The sequence below is a fragment of the Oncorhynchus tshawytscha genome, linkage group LG20, assembly GCF_018296145.1.
Source record: "Oncorhynchus tshawytscha isolate Ot180627B linkage group LG20, Otsh_v2.0, whole genome shotgun sequence".
In the NCBI taxonomy this organism is placed as follows: Eukaryota; Metazoa; Chordata; class Actinopteri; order Salmoniformes; family Salmonidae; genus Oncorhynchus; species Oncorhynchus tshawytscha.
This window is the reverse complement of record NC_056448.1, coordinates 20523068-20549830: the sequence shown is the minus strand read 5'-3', so window position 1 is coordinate 20549830 and position 26763 is coordinate 20523068. Positions and strand designations below refer to the sequence as shown.

The window sequence follows — 26763 nt, the reverse complement described above, 5'->3', positions numbered from 1 at the left end:
CGCGAATGGCCTAATTTGTGAGAATGAACATTAGTCTACTGTGTTTTAAAGCACAGTTAATGTTGCATGAGTGGAAAGAGACTGGACCCGAGTGAAGGAATAGTTTGTGTAGAGGAGATGGAAAAAGAGAATGTTTCCCGAGAGAGAACGAGAGAGAGAGGGATACCTTCAGTAATGTTATTAACTGGCATTAGTCATACCATATACCTGCTCATTGCCACAGGGACTTATTTCCCCCGTGGAAATTAATGTAAATATTTTGTTCGAGGTCCACTATTGATGGTGGAAAAAAAACCACCAGTACAGGTTGTTACTTACCTACCGTACGCAGAGTGAAGGGGTAGATGATGTAGGAAAGTATTCACAGGTAATCCTGAGGGACATTACATACAAGTTCCCATTCATTTGCAGCTGTTGTTTTTCAATAATTCCATATGACAATGCAGGTGTTTTGAGTTCATCATAATCTTTACATTTCTCTCCCAACCCATGGAGTGTGGTATAGCCTATACCGCAGATGTGAATCAATTGGTTAAACAGAGCTACTTTCTCCCTGTCCAAAAGAATGCAGATGCTTGTGATATATAGTATTTAATATTTCACATTCTCTCGAAAAAAAGACAATTAAAGCCACATAATAATACATATGTTATTTACAATTTCATATTTACAATATAATAATTTACTATTACAATTGATATAACGTGAAATGATAATCAATACAAAAAAACAATGAGTTGGATTTTTATGTCCATGGCTCTTGAGAGATGGAAAGTCAAGTAAATGTTTCCTTGAGGGAAGGGATCCTACAAGATCCATACGATTAAACATGATTCCTTTATAGCGTTTCATTAATCATTGGCATTCACCTGCCATCACTCTGCAATCCATACATATAGCATCAAATCTTGAAGTCATTTGGAATATTTTCCTATGAAAATGTTTTCTTTTTCTTTACCTATATTCACCATTTGACCATATTAATGGACTCTTTTTTAAAATATGGATTTTCCCTGTGGTTTAGGAGCTCTCCACCTTTGTCAACATCTGAGGAGATAAACAACGATAAACAAAGAAACAAAAAAAGGAAACACTGCTGGTTGAGGACTTTTCTAGCTGCAAAGCGTTAACTCACACACCGTACGGTACAGCTGATGACATCACAATCCGTCACACAGGATTTCTCCGTAGCCTTTATTATAAACACTATGTTGTCTGCATTAAAAAGACGACATTATTGTAGTGGTGATATGTTTTAAGTATTACAAATGAATCAAAATCAAATCTAAACGCTCTCTTTCACATCTCTCCAGCCAAGAGGAGAGACAAACAGGGAGTTGTTTTTTTGTTTGTTTGTTTCCCTGGTACGCTTCCAGTCGAAGTACCATGAGAAACTGCAATATTACATTCAGTATTTTTTTGCCAACCAATTTGCTCTGGGTTGAATGATAATTTACATGCTCACATTGCTCCTCCTCATTGATAGTGGTAGTCACTGGCATGTACGTCCAAACCGTCTTTCCTCTTCAAGCAGTTCTTAGCACTTTTTCCAAAAAAGCATTTGAGGGTGTTTGACAGTAGTTCTAACTATGTCCAGTGGGGTTGAGGTTTCAGGGCTCTCCTGATTTGGAAAAATACCAGTCAGTGGAGAGACCAGAAACGAGGAGGAGGCGGCTGTCATTGTGTCGTCGGGCAGCTTGTCTCATCGGAGCTTGGCGTTGCCGTATGTGCTGCGTTGTACTGAGATCAGTTTCTCCATGCAGGTGGTGCGGGTCTCATGCAGGGAGCCATGCCACACTTTGCTGGTGGGCCGAACCTCCTCGCTGCGACAGAACACGTAGGCCATGGTGTCTGTGCGGCTCTGAATGTATGCGCTGTGGAGCAGGGCCCGGCAGTACCGGCTGATCCTCTCCACTCTGCGCAGGATCAGATGTGCTTTCCTAGGGGAGAGAAACACAGTCATGATTAGTATTAATGTCAGCATCAGCAGCATTGTCATTTTGTCATTCCTTTATTTATTTTCATGGTGATATAAATATTGATACACTTTACAAATCGGTAATAACAGGACAATAACTATGGCCATTACCAATAATGACCAGTAATGTGGACTCAGGGCCGGCAACTGGAGGCTTTAACATCCTATATACTATGTACTGCCATTCTGCCCTTGAGCAAGGTACTTTAGCCCTTAACTGCTCCAGGGGCGCTGTGATGTGATGTGATGTGGTGTGTGTGTGTGTGTGTGTGTGTGTGTGTGTGTGTGTGTGTGTGTGTGTGTGTGTGTGTGTGTGTGTGTGTGTGTGTGTGTGTGTGTGTGTGTGTGTGTGTGTGTGTGTGTGTGTGTGTGTGTGTGTGTGTGTGTGTGTTTTAGGTTGGGTACTGTGACGGCAATAAATCAATAATATCTGTGCAAATGGACCAATAACAGAAGTATTGTATATAAATATGCCTCACCCTTGCCCCCTTGTTCAACAGCAATCTAGAAACCGAGCAGGTTCATTCATGTGTTATGTATCTTTTTAGAGGTTTGATTGAGTAGAGTAGAGAGGTCTGTCTCTGATCTGTGTTGGCAGCCTACTCATGTTCCTCACCAGAAGGGGGTATGTTAGAGACCAGGTTAATGTACAGGACAGGCAGACAAACTGCTGTAAGGAAACACACGTGCATACCAGTGGCGGTTGGTGCCGTTTAAGATGAGGGAGGATGATTATTTTACAGCATAGTGGATGACTGTCATTCATATTCCATTCACCCAGCTCAAATGTTACATCGATAGGTTTAGGCTACTACATGATACACACACTTTCCCTGTACCCATCATGAGATTGCTACAACCTAGCCTATGAATGAAAGTTTATAACGTAGAGAATTTTGAGTAATCAAGGTGACATTCAATACCGCCTTGCACACTCTTGCCTGCATCTAGCTGATCTAGGGAGTAATCATTAGTCCGTTGCAAATGTGAATTTCTATTGGACACATTAGGTATTTTTATCCCCGTTTTGTTCCGTTTCCATCCGTTTAATAAACATTTTTCAACAGAATTGGCAGAATGAATACACATCTGATCACACGCAAACATAGTTCACTTTCACAGCTGGCACATACAAACAGCATGATAATTTGCTCGTTGTGTAACTTCTTGCGTCTATGAGCTTTCCTCCCCTCACATCAGCTGTCTGTAACCAGGCGAAAAAAACTTTCTAAGCCAAACCTTCCATTCATAACCTCTATAACCGCTACACACAGCCTAAATCATTGTCACGTCATAGTTAACATAGCTATTAGAACTAACACGTTAGTAAACCCACTAGCTACAATCATGCAGTACAGTGTAGTTAGAAAGCAGTTTACCAGTTACACTGGTGGGCTCCGGTGGCAATAAATTAATGACTTGGAAGAGTTACAGTGTTGGATAGCCATAGCCAGCTAGATAGCATAGCATCTCGCTCTCCTTGAGCCGGATGTTTGAGTAGGTTAAACTATCTAGCTTCATTCTTAGCTAAGTGAAAGTTTTGTAAAAACAAATACAACCAAATATAGCTATCTCTCTCTTTCTCCTCCTCTTGCTTCTCCTTAATTTTGGAACAATTTTTCAAAACTGTTCCACTATTCTCTTTGAGTCAACTACTCACAAAATTTTATGCATTGCAGTGGTAGCTAGATTAACAGTATTAGATTAATCCTCTGATATTTTGATTGGGTGGACAACATGTCAGTTCATGCTGCAAGAGCTCTGATAGGTTGGAGGATATCCTCCGGAAGTTGTCATATCTCCTAAGCCTCCTAAGTTTTGTATCGAAGTTAATGTACCCAGAGGAGACCGAGAATGCGCCTTTCTTGTTTTTCTTTTATATTGACGACACTATTGTCCGGTTGAAATATTATCGATTATTTGGGCCAAAAACAACCTGAGGATTGATTATAAACATCGTTTGACATGTTTCTACGAACTTTACCGGTACTATTTGGAATTTTCATCTGCCTGTTGTGACCGCATTTCAGCCATTGGATCACTGAACAAAACGCGCCAACAAAATGGAGGTTTTTGGATATAAAGAAGGACTTTATCGAACAAAACAAACATTTATTGTGTAACTGGGAGTCTTTTGAGTGCAACCATATGAAGATCATCATATTTCTGACTTTTGTGACTAGTCGACTTGGCTGGTAACTGTATGTAATGTTTTGTGTGCTGAGCGCCGTCCTCAGATAATCACATGGTTTGCTTTCGCCTTAAAGCCTTTTTGAAATCTGACATGGCGGCTAGATTAACAACAAGTTAAGCTTTATTTTGATGTATTACACTTGTGATTTCATGAAATTTAAATATTTATAGTAATTTAATTTGAATTTTGCGCTCTGCATTTTCACCGGATGTTGGCCAGGTGGGACGGTAGCGTCCCACACCCCCTAGAGAGGTTAACCAGCATGGCTACCACAGCATTCTGCAGTGATACACCATCCCATCTGGTTTGCGCTGAGTGGGACTACCATTTGTTTTTCAACAGGACAATGACCCAACACACCTCCAGGCTGTGTAAGGGCTATTTGACCAAGAAGGAGAGTGATGGAGTGCTGCATCAGATGACCTGGCCTCCACAATCACCTGACTTCAACCAAATTGAGATGATTTGGGATGATTTGGACCGCATAGTGAAGGAAAAGTAGCCAGCAAGTGCTCAGCATATATGTGGGAACTCCTTCAAGACTGTTGGAAAAGCATTCCAGGTGAAGCTGATTGACAGAATGCCTAGAGTGTGCAATGCTGTCATCAAGGCAAAATGTGGCTACTTTGAAGAATCTCAAATATATTGGATTTGTTGAACCCTTTTTTGGTTACTACATGATTCCATATGTGTTATTTCATAGTTTTGATGTCTTCACTATTATTCTACAATGTAGAAAATAGTAGAAATAAAGAAAAAACCTGAATGAGGTGTGTCCAAACTTTTGACTGGTATTGTAAATGCATTGATGATCTGCAATGTAATTGTGGCAGTAAGGGGGAAACACTGCATGAAACCTTTACTCTTCATTTAACACACAGACACACACTCTCCCTCCCTCCCACACACACTCTCTGTGTCTCCCTCATAAACACACTACTCCCAACTTTAAAAACATGAGGCACCCAACAGACTGTAAGGAGTACCGGAAATAGATTGATTTTTGATAATTTAGGCTTACATTAGGCCTACATCAATCCTACCTTTGAAGCACATTTCATGAGTAGAAGACCCTTTTCCTTTCTTCCTGCGCCAATCAAATATGCCTAAGACCTACTGTCAAGTTACCAGGCTGTGAGCTAGCTAGGTAACATGACTGAACAACGTTGTTTGTTATCAAAACAATAATTAGCGGCCTGGTATTAGTTTAAAACTGCCCCAACATGTTTTGTGAAATTATATCAAATGTGAGCGAAATCGTGCAGGAAGAAAAAAAAGGTAGCTCCGGTAACGAGTCATGTGTTTTGAACTGTTTTAGCTAGAGACAAGCCGTTTTCTGTGCTGTATAGCTGCAAGCATGACTGTCACGAGGCATTGCTGCGTGACAGCGAACTTGCAAAGCCTATCAGAATTGGCCTGTGCTCTTGGTTATTTGGTTATAGGAGGGATGAAATGATATACAATGTATTCACTTGGCTCTGCACGCTGCTATATCAAATGTAACAACAGAAGACTAATCACGGTCTGCATCTCCGCTCGGCATCATGGCTAAATTATATTAAAGAAACTGACAGAGATGGTGGAAGGGGCAGCCAGGCCACCTGTGATACAAGTCAGTATTCGTTGTCCATCCATATCTGAGGACGTCGGGAGATGACGTGGACACCGACCACTAGGGGCAACAGTGAGTGTTGTTACCTTCAAGTAGGTTTTGGTTTTCCTAGGGCATTGTGGACTGGGATGGCGGATGGGCGTAAGCATCTGCCTCTGATTCCAAAGGTTGCAAGTTTGAATCAAGAGATATAAAGTTGTTTTTGATATTTCTGTTTTAAGCCTATCCCAAACCTTAACCCTTACCTTAACCATTCTGAGTTAATGCCTAAACTTAACCCTAAAATTAAAAATGCAGACTTAATGCCTAAACTTAACCTTTGACACTCCGAAATCTGACATTTGCATGAACTTTCAACGTGAGGCTGTGAGAGCTAGTTGCATTCTCAAATACTTTATTCTCAACAATGAAAATGAACCTCTTCTGCACATGTGTAAGGACTTGAATGTTGACACAAATATTACAAATATCAGAAAAAGGAGCTTTAAGGAGGCATGTTCCATTTGTTTTGAGAAGTGGATGTCTGTTCAGCCTCAGCATCTGTCTTTGGTTAAACTAGGAGCACAGACAACCTTTTCACGCGTTAAAAAAAAGGGCAACCTTTTTTCTTCTTTCTCTCTTCAAATTTCACTGCCTACAACAACATAACACCAAACATATGAGCAAGTGGGTCTGAAGTGCAAGTGGGTGAATTGAGGACTGGGAGTTAAGAGTATATATATTCATCAAGGCAGGATCACATTGGAGATCATAACACACAATTCTCTAAAAGTCCTAAAGTTACAGTACCAGAGTCCTAAAGTTACAGTACCAGAGTCCTAAAGATACAGTACCAGAGTCCTAAAGTCACAGTACCAGAGTCCTAAAGTTACAGTACCAGAGTCCTAAAGTTACAGTACCAGAGTCCTAAAGTTACAGTACCAGAGTCCTAAAGTTACAGTACCAGAGTCCTAAAGTTACAGTACCAGAGTACTAAAGTTACAGTACCAGAGTCCTAAAGTTACAGTACCAGAGTCCTAAAGATACAGTACCAGAGTCCTAAAGATACAGTACCAGAGTCCTAAAGATACAGTACCAGAGTCCTAAAGTTACAGTACCAGAGTCCTAAAGTCACAGTACCAGAGTCCTAAAGTTACAGTACCAGAGTCCTAAAGTCACAGTACCAGAGTCCTAAAGTTACAGTACCAGAGTCTTAAAGATACAGTACCAGAGTCCAAAAGTTACAGTACCAGAGTCCTAAAGTTACAGTACCAGAGTCCTAAAGTTACAGTACCAGAGTACTAAAGTTACAGTACCAGAGTCCTAAAGATACAGTACCAGAGTACTAAAGTTACAGTACCAGAGTCCTAAAGTTACAGTACCAGATTCCTAAAGATACAGTACCAGAGTCCTAAAGTTACAGTACCAGAGTCCTAAAGTTACAGTACCAGAGTACTAAAGTTACGGTACCAGAGTCCTAAAGTTACAGTACCAGAGTCTAAAGTTACAGTACCAGAGTACTAAAGTTACGGTACCAGAGTCCTAAAGTCACAGTACCAGAGTCCTAAAGTTACAGTACCAGAGTCCTAAAGATACAGTACCAGTCCTAAAGTTACAGTACCAGAGTCCTAAAGATACAGTACCAGTCCTAAAGTTACAGTACCAGAGTCCTAAAGATACAGTACCAGAGTCCTAAAGATATAGTACCAGAGTCCTAAAGATACAGTACCAGAGTCCTAAAGATACAGTACCAGAGTCCTAAAGATACATTACCAGAGTCCTAAAGTTACAGTACCAGTCCTATATTTACAGTACCAGAGTCCTAAAGATACAGTACCAGAGTCCTAAAGTCATAGTACCAGAGTCCTAAAGTTACAGTACCAGAGTCCTAAAGTTACAGTACCAGAGTCCTAAAGTTACAGTACCAGAGTACTAAAGTTACGGTACCAGAGTCCCAAAGTTACAGTACCAGAGTCCTAAAGTTACAGTACCAGAGTCCTAAAGATACAGTACCAGAGTCCTAAAGTTACAGTACCAGAGTACTAAAGTTACGGTACCAGAGTCCTAAAGTTACAGTACCAGAGTACTAAAGTCACGGTACCAGACAGGCAGATCTGTCTGGTTAGTGTCAGTTGTATTCATTTATCTTATCAGGATGGTGTTAGATGATCGTCCGATTGTCCGAATAAAATCCATTTGTTTCATCCAATAAAAAGAATAGTGTAACATACACCAGCAACACTGTTCGAAGAGAATAAAACACAATATGTGTGCAAAACTGCTGCTTCAATAGAAATGACTGAATATTAAGATACATGGAAACTTGACCAAAGTAGAAAAACAACCTGCAAACAAATTAAGCACAATCGACCTAATGCATAACATAAACACACACTGTACCGTACATGCATGGTGAGAGAAAGAAAAAAGTGCAGTTGTGCAACTGTGAGAGCTGACTGTGACAATGCTAGCGGATGGTGGCTGGGTCTCAGTGTGGCTCCGTCAGTCTCCCAGGTTTCCTGACATAGTGAGTAAATACTGAGTGCTCACATTTCACTTGGCCACACTGTTACCTTTTAAAAAGGCACCAGCGATAGAGCCGGCTCGTAAATTACCCCAACAAGGCCTTGCCCTGCCAATTTCAGGCAGTAAATAACCCTACACTGTCAGTCATCCAAATGCCTACTCCAGGACTCCGATGTGCTCCCTACTCACCCCCCAGTCCCTGGATAGGCTACCTTCCTCTACCCCAATCACAAAAAAACATAATCTTCCTTTAAGACAAACTTGTTCCACATTTATGATATTATTTATGGCTGCCGGAGAGGGCTTCCAGGCAATGGGGGTGGACAAAACAAAACACGGAGCCTGAAACTTTAGACCCAATGTTGCCATCATTACAAAACTATTGAATCGCTGGAGACTTAACCTGGTCAGACTCACATGCCATGGGTTTTTTTTTCCTTTTTCTTTTTTAAGTTTCTGTCCAAATATTCTTTTTTTTTTTCGTCCTGTAGACTGTTTCTCCATCTCCATATCATGCTAATGTCCCCTGTGTCTATTCACATAAAACTGCTGTGTCGGGGGTGGTCTGTTTCAGGGGGCAGACCGAGGCAGGGCTCTGCAGGAAATCTTTATGAGAATGAGGAGGAAATGGACTTGGAAGTTTAGTTAGTGTTAGTTGACTGTCAAATGTAGTGTTTGGCTTGGCGTAAGAGTGGTGTTTGGCATTGGGGCTGTAATTCGAAACAAGTATGTAACCTTATAGTCAAAGCTGACCTTACCAATTCGCTTCCCCAAATAAACACTTAAAAAAGGCTGATTGCACAACTCAGCTTCTGCTGACAGTACAGAAGGCATGCAAAGACAGGAAAACCCAAATACCCTAATCTTCAAAAGACATTGGGGACATCTATTGCTTTGTCATGTAAGGGTTAAATAACTGTTACTGATGCCAGTTTTCAATCAAACCAACAGATACATAGAACAGTGTTGATGGATTTGGACACATTAAAAAGTCATTTTAAAATATAATCTTTAAAAAATGCTGTATTGAGATTCTTGGTAGAGAGAAAATATAAAATAATAAATATATAAAATATACCACTTTTAAATGTCTGTAGTATACTTATCTTTTACGAAACAATCATATTACCAGCAGTGAGAGAAAACAATTGCCTAATAACAGTGCAAACCAATTACAGAGCCCAAGATGGGTATAACACATTGTTTATATCTATCTATCTATCTATCTATCTATCTATCTATCTATCTATCTATCTATCTATCTATCTATCTATCTATCTATCTATCTATCTATCTATCTATCTATCTATCTATCTATCTATCTATCTATCTATCTATCTATCTATCTATCTATCTATCTATCTATCTATCTATCTATCTATCTATCTATCTATCTATCTATCTATCTATCTATCTATCTATCTATCTATCTATCTATCTATCTATCTATCTATCTATCTATCTATCTATCTATCTGTCTGTCTGTCTGTCTGTCTGTCTGTCTGTCTGTCTGTCTGCCTGCCTGCCTGCCTGCCTGCCTGCCTGCCTGCCTGCCTGCCTGCCTGCCTGCCTGCCTGCCTGCCTGCCTGCCTGCCTGCCTGCCTGCCTGCCTGCCTGCCTGCCTGCCTGCTGGATTTACTATCCTTGTGGGGACCAAAAGTCCTCAAGGGCAGTAAAACAAAGGGAAGTGGGTGAAAAGGATATTTTAGGAGTTAGGGTTAAGGTTAGGATTATGGTTAGAGTTAAATTAAGGGTTAGGGGTTAGAGAAATAGGACTTTGAATGGGAATCAATTGTTTGGTCCCCACAAGGATAATAAAACAACATGTGTGTGTGCATGCATGTTTGTTTGTTTGTGTGTGTGAGTGTGTGCATGTCTGTGTGTTAGTAATGGTGTAATAACATTCCGAGACATGCCTGGTATGACATGAAATCCATTAGCGTGGTGATACCCTGGATCCCCAGACAGTCCAGTAGATAACGCCTGGTCTTGAGTGCTACCATCTACCTATTGTTTTCATCTAGAGGAGAGCGAGCCAGACACGACCAGCCCAATGTGTATTGAATCACATTCAGCAAATACATTATACTACCCATTCTGGGCCCAATCCTGAGAACACACATGCAGGCGTAAACACATCCCATAAGTCTTACGTAGATCTCACATCAATCACTGTCTCATCGACAAAAAAATACTGGCTTCTCTTTGGCTCCAGGAACCACTGCAAACTCTTTGAAAACACTTGTAGAAAACCAACCTGTAAATACCCCAGTGCAGGTTGGATTGAATGGAGACCTTGGGTTCAGTCTAGTTCTTCAGCTCTTTGTGGGTAAAGAGTCTAGTGGTTGTAGCACAGGGGAATCGGAGCAACGCTCTCCTGACGTGGTTAAGAAATCATTCCTGAGTTTACTGGGGGCTTCAGGCCTTTACAGGTAACCAGAGAAGTTGGTTTTATGAATGAGTTTTCCACACTATACACAAAGAGTGTATTCCCTATTCAACGCAGCACTCGTGAATTGCCAACACCGGAGCGCTTCCATTCGCTAGGGTCCAAGACCATTGGCTACATCCTAGGCTCCCTTGTAATAACAAAGCTGTAATTTGTAGACTTAGCACTTGTGTCCAGTCACCAATTGGGTACAAAATATGAATAAGAAGGTAAATGAGAGGAAATAAAAATATCTGATGAACTTGAGTAAACGAAAACGAAAATATATGGCTGTGCCGTGTGGATTCTTTTATGAGATTTATGTCCTTATAAGATGGTACTCCAATGGAAGAAACCTGGTCATGATTGGTTTTATGGGCCAGGATTTGCAGTGAAAGCCTAAACCAATATTTTGCTGTCCAAAATTACTGCTGACCAGGGTGTTTGTGTGTGTGTGCATGTGTGTGTGAAAGAGAGTGTATGTGTGCGTTTGTACAGGCATATGTACATGTGTGTGTGTGTGTGTGTGTGTGTGTGTGTGTGTGTGTGTGTGTGTGTGTGTGTGTGTGTGCATACGTGTCTGTAAGAAAGAGTTTGCATGTGTTTGTGTGTGCACATATATTTGTCTGAGTGCAAGTATGAACACATGTAGGGCTATGTCTACGTGTGTCCATAGGTGTGATCCACCTTTGTGAAGATGGTTGAAGAAACAGTGGAGAAGAGGGCGCTGGGGAGCAGCAATGTGTGAAAACATGTTTCCTTGGTGCTCAGATCCAGGGCGAACAATTTACTATTAATACTTGACCAACACCTCCCCACCGTGTTAATTTTGTAACATTTAATTTGGAATCGAACTCAATTTACTAATCGGGCCGCAAAGGACTAGGCCTCTGCTGAAGCCTCGGGCTCACCTGACACGGACTCTGATCCCCCCCGACCTAGCCATTGTAATGGCGGTTATCATTCAATCTGAACAGACTGTGCTGGCTAAGGTGGAGTCATTATCCACTGACCTATCCACACAATTTAGTACATTTATACAAATGTTCAATTTTACGGGGTTTGTTTTCCTATTTACTTATTTAATTAAATGTTTTTGGAGTATACGTGTGTATATATGTACAGTTGAAGTTAGAAGTTTACATAGCTTTAGGTTGAAGTCTTTAAAACACGTTTTTCAACCACTCCACAAATTTCTTGTTAAACTATAGTTTTGGCAAGTCGGCTAGGACATCTACTTTGTGCATGACGCAAGTAATTTTTCCAACAATTGTTTACAGACAGATTACTTCACTTATAATTCAGTGTATCAGAATTCCAGTGGGTCAGAAGTGTACATACACTAAGTTGACTGTGCCTTTAAACAGTTTGGAAAATTCCAGAAAATGATGTCATGGTTTTAGAAGCTTTTACTGGCTAATTGACATAACTTGAGTCAATTGGAGGTGTACCTGTGGATGTATTTCAAGGCCTACCTTCAAACTCAGTGCCTCTTTGCTTGACATCATGGGAAAATCAAAGAAAGAAAGAAAGAAATCAGCCAAGACCTCAGAAAAAATTGTAGACCTCCAAGTCTAGTTCATCCTTGGGAGCAATTTCCAAACACCTGAAGGTACCACATTCATCTGTACAAACAATAGTACGCAAGTATAAACACCATGGGACCACGCAGCCGTCATACCGCTCAGGAAGGAGACGCGTTCTGTCTCCTAGAGAGGAACATACTTTGGTGCGAAAAGTGAAAATCAATCCCAGAACAACAGCAAAGGACCTTGTGAAGATGCTGGAGGAAACAGGCACACAAGTATCTATATCCACAGTAAAACGAGTCCTATATCGACATAACCTGAAAGGCCGCTCAGCAAGGAGGAAGCCACTGCTCCAAAACCGCCATAAAAAAAGCCAGACTACGGTTTGCAACTGCATATGGGGCCAAAGATCGTACTTTTTGGAGAAATGTCCTCTGGTCTGATGAAACAAAAATAGAACTGTTTGGCCATAATGGCCGTCGTTATGTTTGGAGGAAAAGGGGGAGGCTTGCAAGCCGGAGAACACCATCCCAACTGTGAAACACAGGGGTGGCAGCATCATGTTGTGGGGGTGCTTTGCTGCAGGAGGGACTGGTGTACTTCATAAAATAGATGGCATCATGATGCAGGAAAATTATGTGTATGTATTGAAGCAACATCTCAAGACATCAGGAGGGAGGGAGGGAGGGGTGGTGGAGGGAGGGTGGGATGGAGGGAGGGTGGGATGGAGGGAGGGTGGGATGGAGGGAGGGAGTGGTGTGTGGGTGCGTGGAATGGAGGGAGGGTGGGATGGAGGGAGGGAGGGAGTGGTGGGAGGGAGGGGTGGGTGGGTGGGATGAGGGAGGGAGGGAGGGAGGGAGGGAGGGAGGGAGGGAGGGAGGGAGGGAGGGAGGGAGGGAGGGAGGGAGGGAGGGAGGGAGGGAGGGAGGGAGGGAGGGAGGGAGGGAGGGAGGGAGGGAGGGAGGGAGGGAGGGAGGGAGGGAGGGAGGGAGGGAGGGAGGGAGGGAGTTGATGGCTTGATGGATGGATGGGAGAATGAGGGGTTGGGGTTGTACTGCTTTGCTTTTATATCTGAAAATCTATAAATAAAGTTTTAAAAATTAAAATAAAGAAACAGTGGATCTGCAGTAACAGACAAATTCAACTTATCGACTGGATATAAAACGTCATGTTACAGGGTTGGAAGGCAGCCATTCTCAGATCTGCTGGAATGGAAAGATTTTAAAAAATCAGAAAACTGAAGGTGAAGGTGAAAACGATCATGTGGTTTTTGTCCAAAGGCCGCCTAGAACCCCAAGGCATTCTTGAGAATGTTAGTGGTTATTGCCGTTTTACTTCATGATCATTAACACTGCAGTTCTACTTAGACCAGTAAAATATTAAGTATCTGGACCAATTAGGTTGATCGTTACTTATACTTGAAATCTGTGGGCCAATGGGATAATCTCTTACTAGTGAAGTGTTTTACCTGAGCCACAAGAAGGAACATTTGGACACAGACAACAACACGTCACCATTTTCTCAGATACTTCCCAGAGTGGAAGTGGAAGATGACATTTGACACGGGCTCCAAACAAACAGTGACACCAGATGTCGTGGGGGCACCAGAATCGCTGTGACAACTTAGACATCTCCAAGCCTTTACGAGCCTCACCTGGGTCCCAGCTCATCTTCGCTCCGCCAGACGAAATCTCCAAACTTCTCGTAGTGGGAGTTGTAGTGGTGCTGCACCCTGTAAAGCAGCGGAGGGGGAATCTCCATCAGAGTGTTGTAGGCCGTCTGCTGCTCCTTGCCACTGGTGTAGCCGTTGTACAGGTTATATACCTTGTCTGCTATCTCTGACACAGGAGGAGGTGGAAGAGGGGAAACATGGAAGTCATTTGGAAGACACTCATTTGAAAGACACTCATTTGAAAGACACTCATTTGAAAGACAGAGGTGAACGTGGGATAAGTATATCAAATGAAGGTGGGCAAGTAAACCCAAGATCACCATCACAAGTAAAACCTAGTTGCTGGGGATAACCCTGGTGCTAGAATAAAATGTGATATTGTATATTGGAGAGGGAAAGGGATGGATGCTGAGGGGGATGAATGGAGAGAGTGGGAAGGTGGTGAAGGAGGGGGAGGGAGGAGAGAGAGAGAGATGGTGAGTAACCTGCTGTGGATTTCAAGGGCATCACAACAGGCTGAGGGGTAGGAGAAAGAGGTGAGAAAGGCACGGGGAGGGGGGAAAGCGTGAGGGAGAGATGGAATGAAGAAAAATAATGTGGTAAGGAGGGAGGAATGTGATAGGGAAAGAAAAGTGTCTGTGGGGGGATAAGAGAGAAGAGATTATGGGGAAAGGAGATTGTATAAAGGACAGATGGAAAGGTTATGGGGTGGACAGAGTGTAGAAAGAGAATATCAAGTATGAAAAGGGAGTATGAGGAGGAGTACCTTCTGCTCTGCTATCATCTACCATTGGACAAGACGTCCGCACTGAGACGAAGCTAGACTCTGAACGACTCCCTCGACTGTCCACAGCATATAGGGTGAACCTGAGAGAGAGAGAGAGAGAGAGCAGAGCGCAAGAGAGAGAGAGCGAGAATTAAGAAAATAAATAACACAATATAGAAGCTGACATATGTCATATGTCAACAACAATTAACAACCTTTCATATGTACTGTTACAGTATGAGAGAAATCAAAGGAACTCAAAAGTAACATGCCTCTTTTGACAGAAAAAAAGACTTATTTGGCTCCAGCCATTCTGTCCCAACCTTTCAAAGCTAGATGCACCGAGTGTCCCGGCTCCTACACTTTGCACAGCGTTTTTATGAGCCACTGTTGACAGCAACAGAACTCCTTTTTGAAAATAGCCATAACTCAGAGCCAGGCCAGGACTCGAGACCCAGGAGTGGGTAAAGGACTCGAGACCCAGGAGTGGGTAAAGGACTCGAGACCCAGGAGTGGGTAAAGGACTCGAGACCCAGGAGTGGGTAAAGGACTCGGGGGGATTCGATTACGTCTGTAAGTGGTCCCTGCCTGGTACGCGACAGACCAGCCAGTCGGCAGCAACGGCCATTACACCTAATAGTGCCTTTAAATGGGACTCCCACTTCCTCTAATGACGGAGATTCTGCTCTCCACAAATGTAAAACATATTAAGGCCTCAGATCCCCTGGACCACCAAGTGGCCGTGGCTAGTACTGTATACAGCAGTGAGGGGGAAAGACATCCATGTTGCTCCCTGATGATCATGGGGTGCTAATAGATCATTGGAGAGATGGTTTCCTGTGAAGTACTGTACTGTAGGCTGTCCAGTCTTTCTCATAGAAGTAGCTTTTAGAGAGATGATGGCTGTTTATGAGACATGAAATGCTATAGAACTACCAACATGCATGTAGATAATGTGCATGTAACACAAAGGCTGTTGGGTAATCTACAGACAGAGCTGATTGGACACTCCCAAAGTAACCATACCTTAACGGTCCATTGGCATGGATATAGTCAAAGGGTAATTGTTGTTCTTAGCATTCTATTTCTAGGGTTTATACTGTAAGTTGAAATTGTGATTCAGTGCTAGATGTGTGTTGGGGGAGATAAAAAGCAGTATAAAAACAGTATTCTGCGACCAAATTGTTGTTTTTTAATACATCTGTGAATCATCGAATATGACCATTATCTAAATAGCAAAACTGTTGGATGGATGGATGGTTTGTCCAGAAGAATACATACAGTGCCTTCGGAAAGTATTCAGACCCCTTGACTTTTTTCCCCATTTTGTTACTTTACAGCCTTATTCTAAAATGGATTCAATCGTTTTTTACACCATCAATCTACACACAATACCCATAATGACAAAGCAAAAACAGGTTTAGATTTTTTACAAATGTAAAAAAAAAAAAAAATGAAATATCACATTTACATAAGTATTCAGACCCTTTACTCAGTACTTTGTTGCAGCACCTTTTGTCACGACTTCCACCGAAGTCGGTCCCTCTCCTTGTTCGGGCGGCGGTCGACGGCACCCGCTTTCGAGCCACCGCTAGAAAACCAGCCACCGCTTGTTCTGTCTTTGTATTACACACCTGGCTTCACTCAACCAATGACTTGTTTATTATTTAACCCACTGTTTCCCATGTTGTGTTTGTGAGTGATTGTGTATTGTAATTCGGTTCGTCTTTGTGGGCTCGTGATGTTACTTTGTATATTTGTCTTTTTGAGTAAAGTACGTTGATCATTCATATCTGCTGTCCTGCGCCTGACTCTCTACACCAGCTACACACAGGACCCTTACACCTTTGGCTGCGATTACAGACCCGATTCGTCTTTGCTATGATGCTACAAGCTTGGCACACCTGTATTTGGGGAATTTCTCCAATTCTTCTTTGCAGATCCTCTCAAGCTCTGTCAGGTTGGATGGGGAGCGTCACTGCACAGCTATTTTCAGGTCTCTCCAGAGATGTTTGATCAGGTTCAAGTCCTGGCTCTGGCTGGGCCTCTGGCTGTGTGCTTAGGGTCATTGTCCTGTTGGAAGGTGAACCTTTGCCCCAGTCGGAGGTCCTGAGCGCTCTGTACTTTGCTCCATTCATATTTCCCTTGATCCTGAATAGTCTTCCAGTCCCTGCCACTGAAAAACATCCCCACAGCATGATGCTGCCACCACCATGCTTCACCATAGGGATGGTACCAGGCTTCCTCCAGACTTGACTCTTGGCACTCAAGCCAAAGAGTTCAATCTTGGTTTCATTAGACCAGAGAATCTTGTTCCTCATGGTCTGAGTCCTTTAGGTGCCTTGTAGGTGCCTATGTGGCTTTTACGGGCTGTCATGTGCCTCCGGTCAATCTACCATAAAGGCCTGATTTGTGGAGTACTGCAGAGATGGTTGTCCTTCTGGAAGGTTCTCCCATCTCCACAGAGGAACTCTGGAGCTCTGTCAGAGTGACCATTGGGTTCTGTGCCTCAACACAAACCTGTCGTCTCGGAGCTCTACAGACAATTCCTTCGACCTCATGGCTTGGTTTATGTTCTGACATGCCTTTCCAAAGAATGTCCAATTAATAGAATTGACCACAGGTGGACTCAAGGATGGTCAATGGAAACAGCATGCCCCTGAGCTCAATTTCGAGCCTCAAAGCAAAAGGTCTGAATACTTATGTAAATAATCTATGTGTTTTTTATTTGTAATACATTTGCAAACATTTCTAAAAATGTGCAGTCGCTTTGCCATTATGGGGTATTGTGTGTAGATTGATGAGGAAAAAAAAGATTTAATCCATTATAGAATAAGGTTGTAAACGTAACAAAATGTGGAAAAAGGTAAGGGGTCTGAATACTTTTCAAATGCAAGTGAAAATTAATATGGTTCATGACTGAACATGCAACACGACAAATATCAAATAGGAGGCAGAATTTATTTTTCTGTTTCACAAAGCTATTTCACTGGCAGAGTCCATTTTTAAAAGTCTGCCTTTTGTTTGAAGAGTGTTTTAATACCACCAACTGATTGTTTTGTTTGTAATATGGCCTGTTTTGACATTGTTCGCATAGTTTGTCCGATCTTGTTATTCATCAAGAGAAATGTGTGGTATATTGGTATTCCCCAAGAACCTCACAAAAGACAAGGGGCCAGAGTCTGTATGAAGTTCGCTGTAGATTCTCTGCCCAGCAAAACAACGGCACATATAACAATCACATTGTTTAAATTATGTGGTCACATCACTGGCCAGTAAATGGAGGGGGGCAGGGTGTATTTATCAGGCAATTAGTAGAGTTTAGTTTAGGATCCCGGACACAGCTTGCCAGCTTGTTGCTGTTTTTGGTTGTTTAAGTGGTTGGCATCAAAGACAGGTACTTTTCTCCACAGCCTAATCACAGTCCTATTATGTATAGTGAAAGGAGATTACCACAGAAACTTTCTCTAGCCTTTGTGGGGGTTTATTAAAATGCGAAGACAACCACAAAAGGTATTTTGGCTGCTTTCTTCCCCTGCAGTTCTGTTAGCACTACGGTCAGAGATACAAGGCCCGTTGATCAGACTCCTATCCAAAATGTCCAATCAGAAGCGCTAGTAGGTGCTGGATAAACGGGCCTGTCACCCACAGCGTAGTGCAGTGGGGGGCTGAATGGAGTCTGAGCTGGCAGGCTTCACCACTAGCATCGATAAGGATTAACTGGGAGAACAAAACGAGCTCCGTGGTCTGCCTGCCACGAGAATGTCAAAACAGAGGGTAACATACTGGCAACATATACCCAACCCCCTGCACACCCGCTCTCTCTGTCCATTCATCTCTCACACTCTATCTGTCTTGCCTCTCTCTGATTCCCTTTGTCTTTTGCATCCGTTCTATCCCTCGCTCCACTCAGAAGCTGGATGTTCGTAGTGCATGGTTTTGTCCCCGTGCCATCGTTTTGAAAGCTCAACAAAAAAACAGATTTGTTTGAAGTAGCAATGCCACCATAAAGTAATGGCTGTCCTCTAATTTAATGAGACAGGAGGGGGTAGAGAGAAAGAGAGTAAGAGAGAGAGGGATAGAGAAAGAACAGAGGAGACAGAAAAAGAAAGAGGTGAGGGGTAAGAGAGAATGAGAGAGGAGAGAGAGAGATCTACCTCACTTGCTTTGGCAATGTTAGCATATGTTTCCCATGCCAATAAAGTCCCTTGAATTGAATTGAATTGAATTGAGAGAGAGACGGTGAGGGAGTGGGGAAGAGAGAAAGAAAGAGAGAGCAATTATGGCAGTATTTCTGGCATACTAGGCATAGAAGAAGCCAGGCAGCCTAGGGATTCCTGGTTGATGACATCAGACGTTGGTCTGAGATCAATTGAACCGGTCCACAAATCAATCAATTGCACCGGGAGAATATAATTCAAAACTAATTTACAACTTCAATTTAGTTTCTCAGGTCAGGTCTGTAAGAAAGGACTTACCGCGCTTACACTGTAATATCCTTTCTCTATAACGTATTTTTTTATCAATTACAGGTTAGCTTTACATACTGACTGCTGGCACCTGCACATATCACTGGAGGTTTGAGCAGAAATATGATCATACTACTGTAGCAGTGGCTGCATTTTCTATCTATATCTAAACTAGATCTCAGAGTCTACACATGTTGTGATTTGTTGATTTTAAGTGACTAACATGAAAGCACTCAATACATGACATGCCTGGGAACAAGGGGAAATTGTAAAGATGTAATTTGCACTAATAAATAAGCCTTGGTTTGATGTTTTATCTCTCTATGTCCTTCCATAAAACCGATTGCTCATTCAGGTTTTCAGTACAAGCATATTGTTTGGACTTGACATGAGATACTAAACTTAATAAAGCCCCCATGTTAATAAAACAAAGAAAGAACACATCGTACTTGTTGGGTAGACCAGATTGTCTTTTCACAGACTAATGAGGAGTTACTTGTGTGGTCTTCATGTTTTCACATCTTATATCAGACATTATTAGCATGATGAAAGGCAGACACTTAACAATTTCGTCTTAGTTGTTGCACGTTTTGCTGGCAAATTATTTAACAAAAAGTTGTGTTCACCATTTCTTTGTCTTTGCAATTTTGGCAGCTCCTGGTTATACCAATACAACTATATCACAACTATTTTGTTTATATTACCAATTGGACACCAACACATAGCTCATTATGGTAGGATTTGCTGTGTGTTGGAAATACACTACATAGCCAAAAGTATGTGGACAACTGCTCAGCAAACATCTCATTCCAAAATCATGGGAGTTGGACCCATCTTTGCTGCTATAACAGCCTCCACTCTTCTGGGAAAGCTTTCCACTAGATGTTGGAACATTGCCAAAGAGCATTATCACTAATGCTCTTTGGCAATTTTCCAACATCTAGTGCACTGATGTTGGGCGATTAGGCCTGGTTCGGAGTCGGCGTTCCAATTTATCCCAAAGGTGTTCGATGGGGTTGAGTTCAGGGCTATGTGCAGGAGAATCAAGTTCTTCCACACCAATCTCAACAAACCATTTCTGTATGGCCATAGCTTTTTGCTGAAACAGGAAATAGCCTTCACCAAACTGTTGCCACAAAGTTGGAAGCACAGAATTGTCTAGAATGTCGTATGCTGTAGCATTAAGATTTCCCTTCACTGGAACTAAGGGGCCTAGCCCAAACCATGAAAAACAGGCAGGTAGCGGGCAGGTAGCGTTCTCCTGGCATCCGCAAAACCCAGATTTGTCCGTCGGACTGCCAGATGGTGAAGCGTGATTCATCAATCCAGAATTTCCAATGCTTGTGCTGACGTTGCTTCCAGAGGCAGTTTGGAACTCGGTAGTGAGTGTTGCAACCGAGGACAGATGATTTTTACATGCTTCAGCACTCGGTGGTCACGTTCTGTGAGATGTTTTCTCTGCTACCGCACGGCAAGCGGTACCGGAGCGCCAAGTCTAGGAACAAAAGCCTCCTCAACAGCTTCTACCCCCAAGCCATTAGACTGCTGAACAATTCCTAAAAATCATCACCGGACAATTTACATTTGACACCCCCCCTCTAGTACACTTCTGCTACTCGCTGTTTGTTTGTTACCTATGCATAGTCACTTCGCCCCCACCTACATGTACAGATTACCTCAACTATCCTGTACCCCTGCACACTGACTCGGTATCGGTGCTTCCTGTATATAGCCTCTTTATTGTTATTCTTATTGTGTTACTTTTTATTATTACTTTTTTATTTTAGCCTACTTGGTAGATATGTTCTTCTTCTTGAACTGCACGGTTGGTTAAGGGCTTGTAAGTCAGCATTTCACGGTAAAGTTGTTGTGTTTGGCGCATGTGGCAAATAAAGTTGATTTGATTTGTGTGGCCTACCACTTTGCGGCTGAGCTGTTGTCGCTCCTAGACTTTTCCACTTCACAATAACAGAACTTGCAGTTGACCGGGGCGGCTCTAGCAGGGCAGGAATTTCAAAGGTGGGATCCTATGACGGTCTCACATTGAAAGTCACTGAGCTCTTCAGCATGGGACATTCTACTGTCAATGTTTGTCTATTGAGATTGCACGGTTCTGTGCTCGATTTTGTACACCTGTCAGCAACAGGTGTGACTGAAATAGCAGAATAAACTCATTTGAATGGATGTCCACATACTTTTGGCCATGTCGTGTATCAGACAGGTTCTCTGTTTAAAGAAAGAAAGCTTTCACTAGCCGTTCAAAAAGCCTTCGTCGGTCGTACTCTGCCACAGGTTGTGTTAGCGCCCACGTGGAAGACATATTTGTTGTTCTTCTGAGGGATAGTTGGCAGTGTGTTTTAGAGTGGAGCTGGATCCCGAGTATACAGTATAAAGACAACACCTCATAAGTCTCCAGCCGGGTTGGGTCACATCAGGTTTATCATGTTATGCTGTGTCATTTTCTGTGATTTACACTTGCCTCTAAAAGACTTCTATTTTAGGGGTCTGAACTGCTGCTCTGGCCTGAGAGTACCATCCAAAACACTGGGAGGCAGGTGCTGAACCTTGCCCTATTTACTGCAGCAAAGGATGAGAAGTCAAAGGACCAACCAATGGATCCAGGACCTCTCCTTCGCTAGCGTACTGGAGCCTTTATTTTATTGAACCTTCGTTGAGATACAAATCTATTTTTCAGGAGAGACCTGGACAAAGACAGCAGCATCAACACAACAGTTTCAGACAAACAGACACAAGAAATCAACATAAAAAGCACATAATCTGTCAATCAATATAAAAAGCAGCACTTCAGTAAAGAACATATACACGACACAGGTCAGAAAACAATACTTCAAGAGACAGTTCTGCGGGCTGAATAGGTCATATGAAACAGACATTATGACTGGTATCACTGTGAATGGATTCTGTTTGGAGGGTGATGGTAGAAACATTGAGGGTAACTTTTACCATGGCTTGAAATTGTACCAATAAAACCTAGAGATGATAATGTAAGAGGATATGATGCCATGAAGGGCAAATATGATGTGAAATGCCAGACTGACTGGTATTGCTGAATCGCCAGATCGACTTTGACTACATTCACTTAAAGCAATAGCTTTTAAGGATATGGTGAAGGTATAAAGTTATCACCCATGATAGACGTGCTAGGGATTTACTTTCTGCCATATTGCCTGTTTGTCCTGTTATTTGTCTCGGTTCTGTGTCAGCATGTCTGGGATGAGGGAGATATTTAGGGGGGGAGGTAGATATGAACGCAAAATTGTTATGTCATTTAGTGCATGCAATAACTACTAAGTACTGGTATGTAGAGCTTCATGATACCACATGTATAACATAAGTCATCAACCATAAATCATAAACTCATTATTCCACTAACTCTGAACTTACTCCAGTCCATTCAGCTACAGTCAACTTGTAACAATCCAAAACTAATTTGGACCTATTTTAGGATGTAGTGTCATGTGAAAAAGTGAGATGTATCATGTCCATATGGTCACACTGCAACAAGAAAGGCTGCTTCCGGACTACTCCTCAGACTCTGTCTGTTGGACTACTCCTCAGACTCTGTCTGTTGGACAACTACTCAGACTCTGTCTGTTGGACAACTACTCAGACTCTGTCTGTTGGACTACTCCTCAGACTCTGTCTGTTGGACTACTCATCAGACTCTGTCTGTTGGACTACTACTCAGACTCTGTCTGTTGGACTACTCCTCAGACTCTGTCTGTTGGACTACTCCTCAGACTCTGTCTGTTGGACAACTACTCAGACTCTGTCTGTTGGACTACTCCTCAGACTCTGTCTGTTGGACTACTCCTCAGACTCTGTCTGTTGGCAACATTTCCAAGGGAAAGGATTGACATGTAATTTACAGCCCTGCATGTATGACAGTGAACTCCCCAACTGAACATCCCACTCAATACAGGAGAGAGAGAGAGTGAGAGAGAGAGAGAGAGAGAGAGAGAGAGAGAGAGGCAAAGAGAGAGACAGAGAGAGAGAGAGAGACAGAGAGAGGGGGGGGCAGAGAGAGAGAGAGACAGAGAGAGAGAGAGAGGCAAAGAGAGAGACAGAGAGAGAGAGAGACAGAGAGACAGAGAGGGGGGGGCAGAGAGAGAGAGAGACAGAGAGAGAGAGAGAGGCAAAGAGAGAGACAGAGAGAGAGAGAGAGACAGAGAGAGAGAGAGATGGAGAGAGAGAGAGAGAGAGAGAGGGGGGAGGGGGACAGAGAGAGAGAGAGAGACAGAGAGAGAGAGAGAGGGGGGGCAGAGAGAGAGAGAGACAGAGAGAGACAGAGATAGAAAGAGAGAGAGAGAGAGGGGGGGGACAGAGAGAGAGAGAGAGAGAGTGAGAGAGAGAGTGAGAGAGAGAGAGAGAGGGACAAGCTATGCCAGGGCCTGAAAGGAAACATTAAGGCCTGACAACTTTGGGGTAAATCAAATGTAAACCAAACCCCGGCGGCCGGAAACCTTATCTAGCCCTCGATTAGGAGAAGCCCAGTTGGCCGCACCGAGGTGTGCCCACAGACGTAATGCCGACGTAAATGGTGCTCTTATCTGGGAGTAACGAAACTGGAGGGGGTGCCTTGACACAGATTACAGTGCTATCTCTTTTGCTATCTCTCTCTCGCTCTCTCTGTACATTCAGCATGGAGGAAGCAGGAGCTTCCAAGTACATTCTCTCTTCCCTTTGGTTGGCTTGACCTCCAGGTTACGCAAGCCAGATGGCGGGAATGAAGGAAAGTTGCAACCGGTTGCAAGGTAATCTCCTACTACCTGAAGCTTGAATAAATCAACCCTCTCAATATACCCTCACTATCACAATGTTATGATTTCTACTGTTGGATTCTGGGTAGTGTTGCCCCCAGCAGTACTCCCCGATTCCCTTGTTTAACATAAGCACCAACGACCTATCTGTATCGTGCACAGCTGCAGGGGCCCGCTTCCCAAAACAAACAAGTGGAAAACAGTGAGCCAGAGCCACAAACATAAAACACCACACAACAGTTGGGAGCGCTCAGAGGAGAGGAACACGGTGTGATGATTGGAGTGTCCCCTATTCAATTTCATCTGGGGCCTGTTTGGTTTCGGAGCATGCCTCGCCCATCTAACTTGATTTGATTTAAAAATATATATTTAAAAAAATAACTTGATTTCAAGATCGGGAGACAAGAGGAAGAGGGCTCAGGGAAGTGATACCCAAGTAGAACAAGTGCTTCTAGCAAATGTACATCACAGCGACGGCCCTTGGGAAGGCGGGCTGCAGACCCTGGGCCCTCTGAAGATGAATGTATTGTCGCTCTGAGATCTCCTCCGAACAGCGCAACGTAAACTTCTCCAACTGTGATGATGTATGGATTAATAAAGGCACACTAAGCGAACGACGGGCCTGCCGGGCCTGCCGGGGCCACAGACACACAGAACCATTATAGTGTCTGTTGGCTGCAGGGCAGCTTATGGAACATTCACACAAGTGCCTCCATGTGGACTCAGCTGGTTTCATTTAATTTCTCCACTTTCCCACTAATAGGCTTTTCTTTTTACTCCATCTTGATACTCACACAAGACAAGGATTCAACTAAGTGAATCTTCTTTGCAAAATGAAACACCTGCAAAGTTGACTAACAGCTGTCCCTGATATACTCTAGTGTTCTCTGACAACCCTAATACAAGATGTATGGTTGACTATACCCTTCACACATGCTGAGGGACTCAGGGCTGTACGTATGTCTGTCCATAAATTAAGGAGTGCTTCAACTGCTGAACATATTAAAATGTATCAGTGGGTTGGGACGTGTGCATGCAACTAACTGACCTGCCACAGTGTTTGTGTCCTCCATGCATGTCCTCCCTGCTGCTCAATGTGTTATGGTTCTCAGTCTTTATGACTAATTGGATTAAGAGGGGTGGTCTAGTTGTCTGTTTGCTAACCGCCCCAGACTGTAATCACCAGACAGACCGACTGGTCAATGGCTCCAGTCTCCTCCAGTCTCTGTGTGACACAAACAGCACGTTGGTTGTGATGCTCGTTTTTCACCATGACCACGTTTTCTTCCATTGAAAAGGGCCTCGTGAAAAACGGAACAATAACGGAAACAATAACACCAGCATCCACCACTTCCACCCTGGTGAGACCAAAATATGTGCCGCCCGCCTAATTTGAGCCAGCTGTGTTCTGACTGGGGGGAATTAAAACATGGCCATAAACAAGTCCCATTGCCAATGGGAGTACAGACACAAATATGTGGTGCTGGCTGGTGATATCACCCACATATTATGTGTTAAGTCATTCCTCTTTAGGAGAGATGCAAAAATGACAACAATGCCATTGGTTAAGAAGGTGGTTTTTTATGGTAATGGGATATAGTGAACTCATAAAAGTCAGAAAGTCAGAAAATGATGAAGTCAATCGGGTTAGAACAATACCACAGGTGAGAAGAGTTGAATGTAGCGACAACTCAATGGACTTCTGTCATGCAACATTTACCACAGAGTTAGCAGAAGTGAACAACAAAAACAAAAACATCCGTCTTTTTTTCCTATTCTATCTTTCATTTCTACTTTGTTGTTTAGCCTACTTTAAATTTCACCCTTGGAATGGTGCAAAGCAATAGTAAATTGCGGCCCGTATTAATAAAGCATCTCAGAGTAGGAATGCTGATCTAGGATCAGTTCTGCCTTTTAGATCATAATGAAAAATATTACATGGACATAGGGGACCTAGATAAGCACTCTGAGAGGCTTCATGAATACGGGCTCAGGTCCAAAGTGCTTTAGGTTGGGGGATCTTACTTGTAGAGGCTGTCGGGCTCCAGGCACTTGAAGACCAGCGAGTAGAGCACAGAGTGTGGATGGTCTCCGTTCCTTCGACCTGCCACCACACAGGACGAACCAAGACCTGAGAGCAGGTCATCCACCAGACTTAACAACTCACCTAGAGGAGATGGAGAGAGAGAGAGAGGAGAGAGAGAGAGAGAGAGAGAGAGAGAGAGAGAGAGAGAGAGAGAGAGAGAGAGAGAGAGAGAGAGAGAGAGAGAGAGAGAGAGAGAGAGAGAGAGAGAGAGAGAAAAGATTAACCGTGTGTAAATTGTGCAGTGTGTGAAGAGATTTAGAACATGAGAAAGTGAGTGAATAGATGTCTGGAGAGGAAGAGAAAGAGACAATTGCAGGGTTAATCCACTTACTGTGTTGTTGACCTGATTGGAAGCCATTTCCTGCGCCTCTTAAAGTGGCAAATATGCCACAAGTGTGTTGTTTTGTCTTAACATGCATTCTCTATTGTTCTTCAGTGAGACGTTTTTACAAAACAAACAGGAAATAGACACAAGTGCAAAGAAAAGTCATGAATTCAGTTTTTAAGAGGGATATTCTTTCCAACATCGATCCTGACACTTGACACTTAATTGTGTTCCAAGTCATTTTGAGTTTCACATCGGCCCAGAGGGAAAGAGTTCTGCAGCACGAAACTTGAGGCAAAATGAAATCAGACTTGTTCTGGCAGCCAGCCCTACATGGTACATTATAGAACCGTAAGAAAACAGGACTATGTTCCTTTATGGTCACACGATACTGTTCAATGATATCTCACTGAACACC

General features: G+C 42.9%; 1 protein-coding gene across 1 annotated transcript in view; it reads right to left on the bottom strand.

Moving 5' to 3' along the window:
* Positions 1–445: 445 nt before the first annotated feature.
* The window catches only part of LOC112219326 (astrotactin-2-like), a 407720-nt gene continuing 381402 nt past the window's right edge, over positions 446–26763 (bottom strand). Inside the window, exons 20-23 of the mRNA XM_024380472.2 lie at positions 25960–26101; positions 14685–14785; positions 13901–14084; positions 446–1940 (exon numbers count right to left, since the gene is read on the bottom strand). Coding sequence (XP_024236240.2) covers positions 1703–1940; positions 13901–14084; positions 14685–14785; positions 25960–26101 — 665 coding nt within the window. The 3' untranslated portion in view covers positions 446–1702. The remainder of the gene's footprint in view (positions 1941–13900; positions 14085–14684; positions 14786–25959; positions 26102–26763) is intronic.